Raw genomic sequence first — 12,117 nt, forward strand, 5'->3', positions numbered from 1 at the left:
CCGCACAAAAGACTTCCGGGTGGACAATCAACTCTCTATATGTTATGTGGGCACTAAGAAAGGTCGGGAGGTGCACAAACATACCATCTCTCGGTGGGTCGTCCTATGCATTAAGATCTGTTACTCTTTGGCTAAAAAGGAACCTCCAGTAGGACTGCGCGCCCACTGTACGAGGGCAACGGCAGTGACTACTGCTTTGGGGCGTGGAGTTCCGCTGGTTGACGTCTACCAGGCAGCCATGTGGGCATCCCTGCACGCGTTTACTAAGCATTACTGCCTGGACAGCCAAATCCAGAGAGACTGCTTTTTTGGCCATTCTGTTCTCCAGGACTTCCTGGTGTGAACTTAGTTCGCAGACCCACCTCCGTGGTTGGTATTGCTGGGGTATCTATTCTAAGGTAAGGAATCTATAACTAATAGTCTCTTTCAGATGAATAAATTACTTACCTTCGGTAACGATGTATCTGTAAAAGAGATATGTTAATTATAGATTCCTCCCCGTTATGCTAACTGACTTCTAGAGTTAAGGACTCCCTTTCAGGGCCCTAGTTTTGTGCACCAGTGGTCAGTATCTTGCATGGCTCTGTGCTTCTGGCATGGAAAGTCATGTCAGAACGGACGTCAGTGCGCAGGGGCGGCGTCTAAGTAGACACTGCAACGTCATCCAGGCGACCATGGCACCAACGACGGACGCAGAGTTGACAGACGCCACCTGCTGACGCGCAGGGGTACTGCTAAGAAAAAAATTTCTCCGGATCCAGTCTGATGCCTGCCGGTAATTCTAAGGTAAGGCATCGATAACTAATTATTATTATTATTATTATAATTGCATTTATTGAGTGCGCAGCTACCCGGAGGTTTCCCGGCGCTAAAGAAAAACAGAAAGTGAGTTAAGTTGAGCGGGGATAGGCACGCATATTAAGTATTAAAAAGCCAGGTCTTAATTCCTTTAAAGAATGTCAAGTAACAGATTTCCGATCGCAAGGCTTGAGGCATGGAATTCCATAGGGAGGGTGCCAGTAGAGCAAACGAGCGGCCGCCCATTTTAGCTCTGTTGACCAGAGGGATCAGAAACTTGTTTTGTGTGGAAGATCTCAGCATACGGGAGGGAACATAGTGCTGGACTAAAGAGGAAAGATATTTAGGAGCTTTACCCATTTTAATATGGTGCATAATGCAGAGAGCTTTAAATTTTACTCGGCTCTCAATTCGCAGCCAATGCAGCTTGCGCAGATGGATGGAGACCGAAGACCTAGCAGGCAAGTTACAGAGAAGGCGGACTGCCATATTCTGAACCACCTGAAATTTCTGTATTACCTCCTTACAGGCACCCAGAAGCAGAATGTTCCCGTAGTCCATGCGTGAGGTGACAAGGGCCTGGACCACAGTCCTTAGGGTATCAGCAGGAAGCATCCACGTAATTTTTCTCAGCCACCTTATGATGGTAGTGCAGGTGGCAGAGACTTTTACAACATGTTGCTTAAATGACAGCTGGTTGTCAAAAAGGACCCCGAGGTTGCGGGCTGTGGCTGAAGGGGTAGGAGTAGGGCCCATCTGATGAGGCCAATGTTGCGGGCCCCAGAGTGAGCAATGGGGGCCGAATAGGAGTAGCTCTGTTTTATCACCATTCAGTTTTAATTTAGGTCTGTGCATCCAGTTGGCGATTTGTTCTAATCCGGACTGCAAGGAGGACGTGGGGAGATGTTTATTGGTGGATAGAGAATAGACGATTTGTGTATCGTCTGCGTAAGAATAGATCGTGAGGCCTGCTTGCTCTGCCAGGAAGGCAAGAGGTCTCACATAAAGATTGAAAAAGAGAGGGCTGAGAATAGACCCCTGGGGCACACCGTGAGGGGAGGAAAAGATGGAAGAAACAGAGGTGGAGGAAAAGACTTGAAAGGTGCGATTAGAGAGAAAACTAGCAATCCAGGCCAGGACAGGGCCATCAATACCCACAGATTTCAGGGTGGACAACAATATGGAATGGGAGACGGTGTCAAATGCGGCACTCAAATCAAGCAAAATGAGTGCCACTGTCTCCCCGTTGTCCACCTGTCTTCTGATGGTCTCAGACACACCAAGAAGCGTGGTCTCAGTGGAGAAGCCAACCCTGAACCCAGACTGAACAGTGAAGAAGATTAGAAGATTCAACATAAGAGCTGAGCAGAGAGTTGACGTGCTTTTCAAGAACCTTAGAGTAGCAGGAGAGCAGAGAGATAGGACGGAAGTTGGAGGGGTTGTTTGGGTCCGCGTTGGCCTTTTTTATCAATGGCACCACCATCGCATGTTTCCATTCGTTGGGGACCATAGCTTCAACCAATGAAGCATTTAAAAGATTCAGAATGATCTGAAGTATGATTGGATCCAAGGTTCGCAATATTTGGGGAGGCAAAGGATCAAGGGGAGAACCAGTTTTTATTTCATTAAGATAATTTTGAAGAAGTGAGAGCGAAATCGGCTCCCAGTAATGAAGTTGGGGGGCAGTGGGAGTTGGATTAGGTGCATCGATGAAACCAGAAATGGGTAAAGAAGACACAGAAGTAGAAGAGACAGTGGGAGTAGCGTTAAAAATAGCATAGATTTTGTCTATTTTCTCCAGAAAAAAATTTGCTAGAGCATTACATTGGGTTGTGTCTAGACAGGGGTCTTTAGGTGCAGAAGACATGCCTGAAATATCTTTTACCACTTTGAACAAGGCCTTAGGTCTATTTTGGGCATTAAGTATGGTAATGTTGGCAGGATTAGCTCTGGCGGTATCACAGGCAGAATGATAAGCCCGCAAGGCAGCTTTATATCTAGTTTTATTAGTCGTACAGTAATTGGAGCGCCAAATGCGTTCCAATTTCTTGCAACCAGATTTTTCACGACGGAGTGAGTCATTAAACCAGGGAGCCGGAGGGTGATGAATCTGAGATATATCTCTCTTACAGATACATTGTTACCAAAGGTAAGCAACTTGTTCCTTTTGCACAGGCGACACTCCAGCTGTCTTTGAAAGATAAAATATTTGGCTAAATATCAGTTTCCAAATAAAAAGAAGACTAGAGATTTCCAATAGTTCACTCTTTAATTACTTGATCATATAAAGACTTAAGTGAAAACGTTGTATGTCAACTAGCTCAGCAGTGCAGACATGCCTTTGAGTACAAGTAACTCAGCATCCTTGACATATAAAATGACAGCCAACAAGAAGACACATAAAAATCCCAACAACAGTGATTATCAGAACAGAGTGACCAAGAAAACACACGTGTTGGACTTGAGGTTTATCAAAGTGCACATTTGGTTAACTGCTTCTTAAATGTTTGTCCTCTTGAAAATAAAACTGAAAACCCATTGTGTCATAAAAGGCCTCTGGAATAAAGTTTCTTGAGGAATGTACAAGTGTTCTGGAAAGAATGAAAGTTTGTTGTCATGCCCCACGTAACATCCCCGCCCCCCCCATCTTTAGGGATCTTTAAGGTAGGTGAGCACAGGGTTGTCATTGCTCCGACTACATGTGATTTCATATGTTCAACCCTATCAGGTGGCTTAGAGGAGCACCTTTACACATGGAAGTGGAACATTAGGTCAGGTAGTTCTTCAGCATAGGAGATATTTTTGTAAACTCGTATCAAAGTGGTTGTTCATACTTAGGAGAAATAGTTGTACAAGCGTTTCAGAGAGTCCCATCTTGTGACTAGAGATTTTCTGTTCTGCCAGATGCATTTGTCCTTCTAAACACGGCTTCATCCTCCTGTTTCAGTCTCAACTAGCCATACCTCGATTATCGACATCTGAAAGATGGGTCTGTTGTATCCACAGTACGGACGGCTGACTATGCTTTTTAGCTGCAGAAGTCTCATAAAAGATATTCTTCCTGAATTAATGTACATCACTTGGAAGCTTGGCAACTGGAACATAAACCCTGATAACGACAAGTGCTAAGAAGAGCTGTTGCTGGACACCAAGAGGGTTGTAGTAAGAGCTACTTCTGGAACGCCACCATCTGGGATTTCTCCATGCCAATGGTTAAGTTTGGTCTCAAGTTAAACAAAAGTGCTTCTTCTTCTTTTTAAGTTTGGTCTTTTTTCCATAATAAAGGTGCACAGGTTTTCCTTGACATTGTAGCAAACAGTTGATTGACAGTATAAAACCAAGAAGTCGGTCTTCTTACATTCATCCTTTGCTTTCAGTCTCTAGACTCTGTTTAGCCAGAATATTTTAAGTTGCGATTAACAGTAGACGAGAATCATACGATGTTATTCCACATACCTGGTGGTCCTTAGAAGAGGCTGAGGAGGATGTTTATCACCGAAAGAGTTTGGCCAGTAAGGACAGAGAGTAGGCAAAGACACAAACATTCTCTCAGTGGTCTATCAGATGTTTCCCTCATCCAGCATTTTGTTGATTCCTTCACAGATCTTCTTGAGGTGGGTTCGATAGGGTTCTGATGGGCCATACAGTGCCGACAAGAATTCATAGTCCGCAAAGTGGTTGAAGACATGATTAATTCTGGAGTGAGACTTGGCTGTCAGGTGTCTGTTGACGGCCTGATGCAGCATGTCTCGGCACTCGTTCAGAATGTTGGACATGACCCTTCGGTCGAAGGTGAAGTCTATTTGGTAGAAGCTGACCGCTGTCATTGCCAAGGTGTGAACCTTCTTGCGGAAGCGCTGCATGACTAGATGCTCGTCACCGTTGAACTGCCCATTTCGGTAGAGCACTGCAAGCTTCATAATGACCTTAATGAGGTTCTTGATGATCTTTTGCGCTTCTTTCCGGTTGCGGGTGTACTCTTTGGTGACACGGTACAGCTCATCCAAGATCTCGCTGCTTGTGTCATCGATAAAGACACTTGCCATAGACTTTGAGGCCATCTTGCTGAGGAGTTTCTTCTGTGCCTGCATAGCCAGGTTCTTGGTGCTGAAGGAATCCATCTTTTCTATGGAGAAAAAGCAACACAAATGAGTTACTATTTAGACACCACAAATGGAAGCAAGAGACACAGTGTTTACAGACTTATTGTAACAAGTTGTTAACATTTATATGATTCTGTTATTTGATGGATGGCTTGCAATCCTGCCATTAACGCTTTAGAAAGATGTGCCCTCTTTATTTCGGATGTTTAATTTTGCCATACTATACTTTGGATCCTTAAATTTGATTATATAATTATTTCAGATTAATTTGAATTGGTTTTGCATAGTGTATGCATTATATATATTCACTGAAAAAACCAAAGGTTGAAGTAAGGTTATAGTTAGGTGAATTTGTCAGTGAAATTAATGTTTTAAACTAAAAAAAAAAAGAAATTCACCAGTTCTAGTTAGCAGCGCCTCCCACCATGCATTGCTTATGACATCTCAAATTACATCATTGATGACATCATCCATTGTGTGCTGCTTTGTTTACATAGTGGCGAGTAAGAACCACATTACTTTTCTACAAACTTTTGTACAGGATGGCTCAAGCATATGGGTTTAAGTATTTACAAAATGCATGTGCTCTTAACGTACCATAGCTTTGTACAGGTATTGAACATGTATAAATGTTTGCATTCAAGAGTAAATCTGTGTGAAGGTGGCTGTTGACTTTTATTCATTTTGCTTCACACAACTTTTTGGTTTTGCAGAAAAAGTTTCCAAATGAAGAAATATTCTACAGAGTAGACACTAACTTTTGTAAGCAGCCATGAGTTATTAGAGAGAATCGGGTCATCATGATAATTCATACTTAACATAGAAGAGTGTGTGCACCAGGTACTAACCTATGTATCTGTGCTTGTTATGCTTCAGAAGATGGTCTAACTGTAAAGTTTCCACCACAGTATGAAGGGTGCAAGTAGTAAGATATTTAGCACTTTTAGATCTTGGTTATTTTTAGCAAATAGTTTATTTTTTGACAACTGGTGCATAAAATGTACACTGTTCTTAGTAGATTCTTTTGAATACTCTTTGGTGCATTTCTCATGAGAGTTTCAGTGTTTGCAAACGGTGTGGCATAGAATGAACTCTCTCCATAGAGTAAACACTGTTTGCAGTACTCGTTCTCTATTGGTATCAACTTAATTTCTTACTGTGGGTTTGGAGTGTGTCAGGAGCATGATACAGATAAGAGCTGTCCGTAGTAGGGCATTTTTTTTTATAGAATTGGCATTCACTATTTTGGCTTTCTCAGAATAGTTGTTTACAGATTGAACACCGTACTCAATGAGGGTTTCCCATATATCTGTAGTGGATTTTTAATGTGAACTATGCTACCTGTATAGTGCATGGCATAGGGTCAGTATTGCAAGTAATGCTACTTTTCAACACCTAAAGGAGTTGTTTTTGTGTTGGTAGTAATGATGCCTGATCTTCTCCTGAACAATTTATCAGAAAGAGACTGTTATAGATTCCTTACTAGCCTTGCCTAGCCCCCATCTCTGGTATAAGCAAGATCCCCAAATATCTAGAGCGTGATGATATCACCAAGTGGTTTACAGCCTTTGAGGTGAGGAGACCCAGGCAGAAGTATTGGGGCTCTCTACTCTGGTAGCCGTTTTTTAGGAAGTGCACAGACTCCTGACATCGAACTAGGCAGATGTTGAGTCCTGTGACCGCATTAAAGATACCCAGATTAAGGGCTTTGGACTCGCCGCTGAGGAGTATAGAATTACGTTCAGAGAGAGACACAAAACCTCAAAACAGTCCTCCAATAGATTTTGTTGACTTCTCAATACAAAACACTAGGTGGCTGGTTAAAAGGTAACAATGTGCAAGACTATGCTAGGTGTTATAATCTTATTATGAAAAAGTATCTGTTAAGTAACTGTTTCTGAAAAATTGCATCAATACTTGGTAGACCTAGGTCCAGTCTCTCCCAAAGAATTGGGAAAGAAGGCTGACCATTGGCTCAAGACAAGGGTGTCCAAGTCTAATGGAGGGGGTGACCAAATGAAAGGGGTTGCTATTCTTGCCACCTCCCCAAGGGGAAGAGAGTAGGCAACCTAAGGATAAAAACAAAGAGACATATAAACCTGTTCATGGGGGTGAGCCCTGTGACATTACACAAACCTAGGGTGGGTTCCAGGGTAAGAACTGGGACCCCAAGATGGCTTGGTGCTTTAAATGCAAATCCAATGGGTACCGAACTTGTGCTAGAAATAAAAAATGTATTTGCTCTTCACTAGTGCTGGGTATTGTTTTTTTGTCTTATGAACTGTTTTTACTATACTGTTTGTTGAGATTTTAAAATATAATGCATTGCACTTTTATGATTTTGTTATAAAATCGGATAAAGTATTGGAAAAAACGATTCCTAGATATTACAAGTGATCAGGGAAGCCATTTTAAGTACATGTGCTGGATGCTGGTAGTTAAGAGTTTCCCCAGCTACATGGTGGCTTCACTGAAACTAGAGATGTTTGGTATCAAACATCTTGTATTAACCCCTTCGATGCTCATGACGGAACGGTTCCGTCATGAGCGTCGGTTGACCTGTGCTCATGACGGAACCGTTCCGTCATGGTTCCATAAGCCCAATGGAACGTTCAGCACAGCGCACGAATTTGCGCCGCGCTGATGAGGTTCATAAACAAACATTGATTCTAGTGCTGACTGGTGTAGACCAGCCTGCCACTACAGACAGTCTTCTGACCCCTTGCAGGCGAGAGCCTGTGCTCTCTGTGGCCAGAAACAATGCCTTCTCCCGCCGGAGGTGATAACCGCATATCAAGGCGGGAGGCTTCAAAGGCCTCTACCGCCGTGGCCCAGCCCTCCTGATTTTACACCCTCAGCCGGCGAGACTGACAACAGCAAGGCCCTCGGACGCACAGAGCCCAGTAGTCCTTTTCGCTCTGCACCCAAGCGATCCAGCTCGGTACCGATGAACCAACTGTACCCTGAACTTGTCCCAAAGTCCCCCTCTTTCCACCAGCGTAGTGCGCAAAGCTACCAACCTGATCAGCACTTGGACATCTCAGGGCAAGTAATGAGATACTGCTGGTGGTACTTTGGACCTTGGCCCCCCTATGACCTTAAGTCCAGAAGGAGACTCCCAGAAACCGACCGTAAATAACTGTATGCAACATATGCCTTTTCTTCCATTAAGAAGCACTGCTTCGTCGAGATGCATTTAGTGGAACTGTTTACTTACCTATATAAATCAATATCTAAAAATGTGCTTACTTGATAACAAAGTTCTTGGTATCAAAATGTATATAAAAATAAAATGTATTTTTCTAAATTGGTCTCAGATTTATTCTTGCGTGTGTCTCATTTATTGCCTCTGTGAGTACAACAAATGCTTCGCACTACCCTCTGATAAGCCGAAACTGGAGGACATAATTTGTTGCATTGTAGAGGCCACCAGTTAAGTGACCTGATTTACTTCCTAAAATAAAGTAACACTCCCTACAGAACAGAAGTGGGAACAAATGAGACAAGTGTGCTGTGTGGTAATGGCATTTGTTGTAATGTCATAAGACAGGCTGTAGCAGGTCATGTTGCACATTTATGTAGCACTTTATACGCCCCTTAGACTGCCACAAAGTGCTGACGCAGATAGGATGGATGGACCTTGAGAGAGCGAGCAAAGTAAGGGTGAAGGTTCAAGGAATGAGGGGAGAGGCCTTGTGGATGGATTTGTCTTCCCCAAAATGCTACTGTTTTCCAGATGGACAGAACATGAAGAACACGGCAAAGTAATTAAATTAAATAAAGCACAATTAAGGAGTTATAGTTAAATGTTGAATTTTTTAAAAAAGTTTAGCAACTTTTCCTAAAACTATGTGCGACAAGAAAACTCTGGTGGTCAGCTTGACTTAGATTTAGATCGTGGAACGTGGAAATATGATGTTCAGCATGTACTCTGAGAGAACACATTTCAGAGACGATTGGAGCCAACATCTGTGTGTCCATAGATAACATCTTCCCAGGCAAAGAGCTTGGACGAAATATTATTTTTAGCCCACGGTATGCAAAAGTGAATTGCGATACAAATCAATAAAATTCTGCTGATCTGTTCCCGCAACCAGGGAAGAATTAAAAAACAAAAGGCAGCTTGTCATCATGCCACAAACAGTCTTTTTGTGGATAGTTCTCTGGAGAAAATTCTATGGGCCTTCTTTCGCAAGAGAGAATACTGCAAACTGCGACTGCGCGAACCCGAAATCTGCCAGTTTCGCATGCTCGCCTGCATAGCTGATTTTGGCGGTTTTTAGAGCCTAGTTTCACTCTGCAGGTGACCGATTGTGTCTGTTTGTCAATTTGCTTAATTCTTTCACCCAACTCCAGCGAGGATTAGGACATCAACCCATACCTTCTGAAAAGAGGGGGAACGCAGCGGAGTTCCTTACAGGTGAGGAAGCTCTGCTCAGATTGGAGCTACAGACCCTACCGTCTGAAGAAAGGGGGAAATCAGTGGAGTGTCTTACAAGAGGTGAAGCTACGCTGGGGCTATCCCTCGCTGCCCACCATGCAGGCCGAAGACCTCCCAACCTCACGCGAGGTGGAGATGGGCATGGTGTTTACCGCTCTTGTAGGATAAGATTCCACTGTGTTGATCCTGTGAGAAGGTCTGACACCACTGCACACCTACAGCAGGTTAGAGTTACATGTCCTGGTTAGCTGTGGGGGGGACACTTCATCCATCGAAACCTACAGGTACCTTGTGTTGCCACCCCGCCCCAAACGGGCTGACTGCATTCTGATCAAAGCTAGTACGAGTCACTTTGTTCCACTTATGTGACGTTTGCACCACATTTTTTGCAAAATGGATGCAAAGGTAGGGAAAATGGAAGCATAGGAGAGAGTAAGGTTTATTGTGAACATTTGTTTGGTTTGGAGTCAAGGTTGGACTTATTACATGTGTTAAGATTAGATTTAGGGACAGGGAAGTTAAAAAAAATTAAACAAATTCCAGATTTCAGTGACATTTTAAATGTAATTGAGCATTTTCAAATCATTTGCCTTCCATTCTTTTGATTCCAACTATTGCTTATTGGCCTAGGCCCTCTGTCGCGCGGGTTGGCGGTGTTGAGGTGGCTTGTCTTGGCCTATTAGGTGGACATGCCCAAGAGATGGTGGCACCGGGCTATTCTGTGCCCTCTAGGGCTGTGGGGTGTCGGAGACACTTAGTTTTGACACCAGCATCTCAAACTATCCCTGAAGAGCTGTGAGCTTGAGGTGAGGTTAGGGTGCCAACCCCGGAATGGGGACAATCCCGGCTTCCCTCCTGACCAAACTGTGTGCCCTTGGGCAGCTTGCCACCCCGTGCCCGGGTTCCTTTTTTTTTGCAAAAGTTGGAAGCGCTTCGGGCTTTTGCTTTACAAAGATGTTGAAGAAAGGCACAAGGGCAGCTGTTTATTCCTACTCCACTTTAGAGGCAGTAATGTTTCCCCTCGGACGCGTCAATGCAGCGCTCTGCCGGAACAAGCCTCACATCGGCGCCATTTAAAGGACATTAACTTGAACAAAGATCGCGCGCCGAGCTTGGCAGGGCCGGGAAGGGGTTCCCTGGGAGCCGGGCTCCGTGACATGTTTGGCGCGGCTCCGGCTCTGAGATTCAGAGTGCGGACAGAGGCACACACTGCCCGGGGGACGCGCACCCCGGCACTTAGGAGCGGGGCCTAGGTTCAACGCACAAGCTGCTTGATGGCAGACCGGGCCCTCACGGAGGCGCCCGAGGAGTCCCTTCCTACCAGACTGAGCACACACCGCAAGGCCCAGCCCAACCATCCCGAGGCTGCCACAGACCCCGGGCCGAAGCCCATCCGGTCTCCCCTTTCTGAGGCTACCACAGCCCCCCTCCCTTATGAGGCTACCACAGCCCCCCCCCCTTCCGAGGCTACTCCCTTCTGAGGCTACCACAGCCCCCCTTTCCGAGGCTACCACAGCCCCCCTCCCTTCTGAGGGTACCACAGCCCCCCTCCCTTCCGAGGCTACCACAGCCCCCTCCCTTCCGAGGCTACCACAGCCCATCTTCCCGAGGCTACCACAGCCCCCCCCTTCCTGAGGCTACCACAGCCCCCCCTTCCTGAGGCTACCACAGCCCCCCCTTCCCGAGGCTACCACAGCCCCCCCCTTCCCGAGGCTACCACAGCCCCCCCCTTCCCGAGGCTACCACAGCCCCCCTTTCCGAGGCTACCACAGCCCCCCCCTTCCCGAGGCTGCCACAGACCCCGGGCCGAAGCCCATCCGGTCTCCCCTTTCTGAGGCTACCACAGCCCCCCTCCCTTATGAGGCTACCACAGCCCCCCCCCTTCCGAGGCTACTCCCTTCTGAGGCTACCACAGCCCCCCTTTCCGAGGCTACCACAGCCCCCCTCCCTTCTGAGGGTACCACAGCCCCCCTCCCTTCCGAGGCTACCACAGCCCCCCTCCCTTCCGAGGCTACCACAGCCCATCTTCCCGAGGCTACCACAGCCCCCCCCCCTTCCTGAGGCTACCACAGCCCCCCCTTCCTGAGGCTACCACAGCCCCCCTTCCCGAGGCTACCACAGCCCCCCCTTCCCGAGGCTACCACAGCCCCCCCCTTCCCGAGGCTACCACAGCCCCCCCCCTTCCCGAGGCTACCACAGCCCCCCTTTCCGAGGCTACCACAGCCCCCCCCCTTCCCGAGGCTGCCACAGACCCCGGGCCGAAGCCCATCCGGTCTCCCCTTTCTGAGGCTACCACAGCCCCCCTCCCTTATGAGGCTACCACAGCCCCCCCCCCCTTCCGAGGCTACTCCCTTCTGAGGCTACCACAGCCCCCCTTTCCGAGGCTACCACAGCCCCCCTCCCTTCTGAGGGTACCACAGCCCCCCTCCCTTCCGAGGCTACCACAGCCCCCCTCCCTTCCGAGGCTACCACAGCCCATCTTCCCGAGGCTACCACAGCCCCCCCCTTCCTGAGGCTACCACAGCCCCCCCTTCCTGAGGCTACCACAGCCCCCCTTCCCGAGGCTACCACAGCCCCCCCTTCCCGAGGCTACCACAGCCCCCCCTTCCCGAGGCTACCACAGCCCCCCCCTTCCCGAGGCTACCACAGCCCCCCCTTCCCGAGGCTACCACAGCCCCCCCCTTCCCGAGGCTACCACAGCCCCCCTTTCCGAGGCTACCACAGCCCCCCCTTCCCGAGGCTACCACAGCCCCCCTTTCCGAGGCTACCACAGCC

The 12,117-nt window shown here is 47.1% G+C and overlaps 1 protein-coding gene across 1 annotated transcript in view; it reads right to left on the minus strand.

Moving 5' to 3' along the window:
- Window positions 1–3,048: 3,048 nt before the first annotated feature.
- The window catches only part of TIPE1 (TNF alpha induced protein 8 like 1), a 54,756-nt gene continuing 45,687 nt past the window's right edge, over window positions 3,049–12,117 (minus strand). Inside the window, exon 2 of the mRNA XM_086947059.1 lies at window positions 3,049–4,924. Coding sequence (XP_086803185.1) covers window positions 4,359–4,924 — 566 coding nt within the window. The 3' untranslated portion in view covers window positions 3,049–4,358. The remainder of the gene's footprint in view (window positions 4,925–12,117) is intronic.

This window comes from Lissotriton vulgaris, chromosome 12, assembly GCF_964263255.1.
Source record: "Lissotriton vulgaris chromosome 12, aLisVul1.2, whole genome shotgun sequence".
In the NCBI taxonomy this organism is placed as follows: domain Eukaryota; kingdom Metazoa; phylum Chordata; class Amphibia; order Caudata; family Salamandridae; genus Lissotriton; species Lissotriton vulgaris.